This window comes from Trachemys scripta, chromosome 1 (assembly GCF_013100865.1).
Source record: "Trachemys scripta elegans isolate TJP31775 chromosome 1, CAS_Tse_1.0, whole genome shotgun sequence".
NCBI classification, from domain to species: domain Eukaryota; kingdom Metazoa; phylum Chordata; order Testudines; family Emydidae; genus Trachemys; species Trachemys scripta.
Window position 1 is genome coordinate 347,614,112 of NC_048298.1, and position 6,000 is coordinate 347,620,111.

Below are 6,000 nucleotides of genomic sequence, written 5' to 3' on the forward strand. Positions count from 1 at the left end.
TCGTCCCTTCCGAGCCCTGCAGACCCTCCTCGCGTCCCTTCGAATCGTTAGAGCCGTATCTGTTAAAACGCCAGCAATGCCAGTGAGATTGAGAGGCCCCGCGTCTCACGGGAGGTGCCCAGCACTGTGTGGGCAGACGAGTCTCTCTCTAAGCAGAGCTGGGGATACGGGAGCTAGCATGGAGCGATTCTGATCCGTGGCCTTTCCTTCACAGGAGCTGATCTACAAGGAGTTCTTCTCCCAGGGAGATCTGGTACGTGACTAAATCCCCCTGTGTCGGGCTTGGCTTCCAGCTGTTTGTTCCCAGGCCACCCTGTGCTGCGGGCCAGGGGCTGCATTTCCAGCGAGAGGGCGCGGAGGTTGGCTCTCACGCCAGGGTGTCTGATGCCCGTGTTTCAGGCGGACGGTGGTGTGGCCAAAGATTCTCCCCCTCACCCCCCCAGATTGGGTTCAGCTCCGCTGTGGCTCTTCAGGCCACTTTAAAAAGCCCAGCGCTGGCTCTCCACCCTGAATCACCTGCCAGCCTCTCCCTCTGACGCCCCTAGGAGGCACCAGACACGGGCCAGGTGGAGGCAGAGCCAGACCTTCGGCTGGCCCTCTGCACCCTCCATCCATGGGGCTGTGTGCTCCCAGAGGAGACTAAACCAGCCCCAGGCTGGCTCAGGGTGATGCGGGCCGGGGATTGCTGGCTAGGAGGCAGGAGGGAGCCGGGCCGGGAGGCGTGAAGCCAGGGACTGCGGGGATCACCGCCCCTTTGCCTGTTCTCTGCAGGAGAAAGCCATGGGCAACCGCCCCATGGAGATGATGGACCGGGAGAAGGCCTACATCCCCGAGCTGCAGATCAGCTTCATGGAGCACATCGCCATGCCCATCTACAAGTGAGTTCCCCGCCGTATGCACCCACACAGACACACACACACATACACACACACATATACACACACACACACATGCCCATCTACAAGTGAGTTCCCCGCCATATGCACCCACACAGACACACACACATACACAAACATACACACACACACACATGCCCATCTACAAGTGAGTTCCCCGCCATATGCACTCACACAGACACACACACACACACATGCCCATCTACAAGTGAGTTCCCCGCCGTATGCACCCACACACACACACACACACATACACACACACATATACACACACACACACATGCCCATCTACAAGTGAGTTCCCCGCCATATGCACCCACACAGACACACACACACACACACACATACACACATGCCCATCTACAAGTGAGTTCCCCGCCGTATGCACCCACACACACATACACAAACATATACACACACACACACATACATACACACACACGCCCATCTACAAGTGAGTTCCCCGCCGTATGCACCCACACACACATGCCCATTTACAAGTGAGTTCCCCGCCATATGCACCCACACATACACAAACACACCCATCTACAAGTGAGTTCCCCGCCGTATGCACCCACACACACACATACACCCACACACACATGCCCATCTACAAGTGAGTCCCCAAGGGCGGCTGCCTGGGGTGGGGGGCAGGGCTCAGCGCAGGAACAGCGCCCACACAGGCAGCCGCTGCATGGAGCTCAGCAACGCCGCACGCACACACACCACACACACACAAAGCCCACACACACACACAGAGCCTTCTTTCACACACACACACAGAGCCTTCTTTCACACACACAGCCCTGACACACACACACACACACACACACACACACACAGAGAGCCCTGGGCACCAGATCCACTTTAACACACCCCCCCATACACACACTCTCTCACCGTGCCCTGGGCACCAGATCCTCTTTAACCACACACACACACACACACACCCCTACACACATACCACCCTGTGCATCAGATCCTGTTTAACCAACACCTCCCCCCCCCCCCCCCCCCACCCCCCCCCGGGCATTGGATTCTCTTTAATCACACGCACGCCCGGGCCATCAGCTCCTGTTTAACCCTAAGGGAGGACACTCTGCAATCCCTGGTACCCTCCATTGGCAGGGGCTGCTCAGCTCCAGGGCAGACGGAGCCCGGCGCAAGCCTCGCTGGGCACTGTCTGGCGGGTGGTGTGTCCCCCCGGAACTGGGACCTCATCAGTGCGCCCCACCCTAAGATAATCTCCAGCTGGAAGAGAAGAGCAGCGAGTTCAGGCCTCAAGCGGTTGCCTAGAAGGGCCTCCCATGGTCAGCTGCGGGCAGAACCAGCAAGAGTTGGTCTCCTGGTGCCTAAAAGGGCCAGGAGCAGGCAGAGGCCAATCAGGACCCAGCAGGCTAGATAAAAAGGCTGGTGCTATTAGTGACCAGATCTGGGTGAAGCCGGAGCAGGAAGGCTGGCTGGCTCTCCCTGCCCCAGGTATCTGCCCTGGCCAGGGGCCTAACCCTGCCAGCGTTTGCCTCGTGTGTCTGTTATGGACTGTAACACCCAGGTGGCTGTTTCGAGTTCATTGCCCATTTGTTTTCTCCGCTCCGGCCAGCCCTTGGCAGCGTGTGTGGAGCGCGGCGGGCCCCCGATTCCCGCTCGCGGCCCCTGGGGCGATGGCTCTCCACCCCTCCTGCTGACAGGCGTTCTCCTTGTCCCCCAGGCTGCTCCAGGACCTGTTCCCGAGAGCCGCCGAGCTGTACGAGAGGGTGGCCAGCAACCGGGAGCAGTGGACCAAAGTGTCTCACAAATTCACCATCAGGGGCCTCCCCAGCAACAACTCGCTGGACTTCCTGGACGAGGAGTACGACCTGCAGGGGATGGACAGGGAGAGCGCCAAGATGAACGGCTGCCTGGACACGGAGGGGCACATGGAGACGGTGGCGCAATGAGGTTCTCCTCACTGCAGCGGGGGGGCGGGGGGGGAGTGACGGAGCGACAAACCCAGCGACTCTTTGTCCCTTTTCTCCTGGAGCCAAAGGAAAGAGGGAGCCGGTTTGGAGAAATCCTTATTTGTCCAGTGCGTTCTCTACAGCCCCAGTCCCCCCCAGGCTGTGTCTAGCTCCGCGGGTGGGACAGTGGCTCTGATTCACCCCTGTTCGGAACACTCACCCACCTGCTTTTGTGGATGCCGGGGCGGGGGGGCGTTACTCCATGGACTCCTTTTGCTGTACACTGAAATGAACCCTGCTTCCCCGCTCCCCTTCTGTACGGGTACCGGCGCTGTTCGGTGGCTGCAGGGCTCGGTGTCTAGGCTAGGAACGGAAGGGGGTTCGCCAGGGCCGGGGAGAGCACAGCTGCCCTTGCGTCCCAGACCAGGATCTCGTGCCTCACGCCCTCCTGAGAGCCGAACTTCACAGGCTGATCGACATGGAGGACTTTCGCCGCTGGCTGCTTCAGGGTGGGGGGAGAGGTCTGCAAACCCTGGCTATTGAACGGGGGAGTTCCCTGGCCCGTGAGGCTGGGATAGGGGAGAGCTGTGCTGGCGGGCGGGGATGGAGAGGAGAGGGGGCCAGTTGCAGAGGAGAGTGGAAATGTTCCCGAGGTGGCAGAGACGAATGGCCAGGAGAAACCACGTGTGGCTCGTCCTCGTGAACGTACCCGCGGGCGCAGAGCATTAGGGCCGGTGGAAGCGGGTCTTTGCTCCGGGGATGTCTGGCTGAGAGCACAATGCGTTTTTCTGACCTCCAGGCAGTCGGGCGTGACAGGTCCCGTACTCCCAAGCACAGGTTCACGGCTGCTCTCCTCCCAACGACAGCCTCCCTGCTCTCGGATCCAGGGCCAGCCGCCTGCTGTCACGCCCAGGAGGCCTGCCCCTGAGTGCTGCGGGAGGGCAGGGGAAGGGTGGTTAGATCCAGAGAGGAGCCCAAAGCCATCCCACGGGGAGACCTGTCCTGAGAGGACACTGCAGGGGAGGAGAGAGACTAGAGTCTGCAGGCCCTAAAATGCCCCTGATCCATGCATGTGCTGAGCAGAAACACCAGTGCATGAGCACTGCCAGCTTGTGAACTCAGACGGGGCCAGAGCCACACCCGGTGTAAGCAGACGCACGTCCATTGACGTCAGCGCAGAGCGTTTTCCCCCTCGCCCACATCTTGGCCCATCGCTGCCTTTGTAATTGAAACCTGCCCTTTTGAGATGAGCCCTTCGGATGCTTTAGCAGAGACGGTCCCGGTACCCAAGTGTGCCCTGCAAATACCCAGCCGAGCCAGCAGCCGCCCACGCAGACACACCCCGGCTGCCCTCGACAGGGTGCGGCCGGTTCCAGAAGGGATCTGCCCAGCGGTGTCTCCCTGAGCAGTTGTGTTCCCTGAGCAATGGTGCAGAGCCAGAGAGCGATGAGCCAGCCAGCACACTGCACCCTTCACCAGATGCACGGGCCGCCTGCACCTTGTCTAGCCGGGCCAGCGCGGAGATTATTTAGAGGCCTAGATTGGACATAGAACCCAGAGGGCATGTGTCACACGTGCCATCTGAAATGTGCTGGGGGCAGCGTTTTCTACGGACGCTGGTGGGGTTTTAAGCCTCCTTCAGGCCTTTTATTAACACGCTCGCCAGTCTCTTTTCGGCTGCACCCGCTGGGCTAGTGGTTTAGGTCTAAGTGACTTGGGGGATGGTGGGAATGCAGCAGAGAGAGAAACGCATCAGCCAGCGAGCGTACAGCTCCCAGGTATCGCAATCACAGACCCTAACCTGGCACTTTCCCCGTTATATGCCTTGAATTCAGATTGCATCCTCGAGCTCCATAAGGTCTAGGGCCCATGAGCGGCAGAGTTGCAGCAAAGCATTCAGCTCATCGTCAGGAAAGCAGGAAATACAGACATTCTCCCCTAGGCCAGTACTGCGGTGGTGTGGCCAGCGCGTCCCAGCTGCCCGTGGACTCTGAGGGACAAATCGTCATCTGGCAGACGGCCTCATTCTGAGCAAATGATTGTCACCGGGGGGAGGCTGTCCCAGCCTTCAGGGAAACAGATGGGACAGAGCCCTGTCTCCTGCACGGCCTGGTTCCACTGGTCCCACGTTCTCACTCAAGAGGACATTTGGTGCTGAAGCACTTGCAGGTTTCGTTTGCTACTGATCAGAGGACAGGCCTGCTTGTGGAGTCCGTGTGGGCCTTTAAATCCTTTCCCACGTCATCTTCCCCTGCCAATCGCAGCAGTCACTAGTGTAGAGAGCCCCGGGGCTGTTCCTCCTTCTTAGGAAAAGACGTAACGGCCTGGGCTGGAGTCCTGGCCCCACTGAAATCGGTGGGATTGTGCCCTTGACTTCAGTAGGGCCAGGATTTCGCCCCGGCTGTTCCCCCCAGGATACGCTCTGCGGAGAGGCCAGTCTGCTGCTTTCTCACTTGTCTTCTGCACGCTTAGCTTGAGTCTTTCTCACAAGGGGCGTCTGCATGGGAACAGGGTCTTGGATCTCTGAGGCCAGGTGCCCCTTGGTCTCCCAGCTGAAGGCATAAACGGCTCCGTGCGGTGATGACATAATTGCCACCACTAGCGGTGCTCGAGGGCCATCAGCAGAGGGTGAGGAACTCAGGATACGTCTATACTTACCTCCAGGTTCGGCGGTAAGCAATCAATCTTCTGGCATCGATGTATCGCGTGTTGTCTAGACGCAATAAATCGATCCCGGAAGTGCTCGCCGTCGACGCCGGTACTCCTGTTCTGCGAGAGGAGTACGCGGAGTCGACGGGAGCCTGCCTGCCGCATGTTGACCCGCGGTAAGTACCTTGTAGTTCGAACTAAGGTACTTCGACTTCAGCTACGTTATTCACGTAGCTAAAGTTGCGTATCTTAGTTCAAACTGGGGGGTTAGTGTGGACCAGCCCTTAGATGGGAACCAAGAAGCAGGAGCAGAAGGACGGTGGCATCCTCAGTTGAGGTGAGGTGGATTTGATGGACGGATGGGACTTTCTCTAATCTCTGTACGAGAGATAACCCTAAGATAAATACCCTACGCTGAAGAGCCCCAAACTTTAGGGAAGTTTAGAGCCAGATCTGGGCTTATGGGTTGGCCCCATTGAGTTGAAACAGACCAGAACCCTGTTCCAAGGTCTCCTTCA

At 58.8% G+C, this 6,000-nt stretch overlaps 1 protein-coding gene across 2 annotated transcripts in view; it reads left to right on the top strand.

Annotated features, from left to right (window-relative positions):
* Positions 1-5,572, top strand: part of LOC117871399 (cGMP-dependent 3',5'-cyclic phosphodiesterase-like) — a 371,452-nt gene extending 365,880 nt beyond the window's left edge. The window contains exons 29-31 of one of the 2 annotated variants that reach the window (XM_034759335.1): positions 215-253; positions 772-878; positions 2,605-5,572. In XM_034759335.1, the coding sequence (XP_034615226.1) occupies positions 215-253; positions 772-878; positions 2,605-2,833 (375 nt within the window). In that variant the 3' untranslated portion in view covers positions 2,834-5,572. The remainder of the gene's footprint in view (positions 1-214; positions 254-771; positions 879-2,604) is intronic. The other variant, XM_034759336.1, reaches the window with a different exon arrangement.
* Positions 5,573-6,000: the final 428 nt, after the last annotated feature.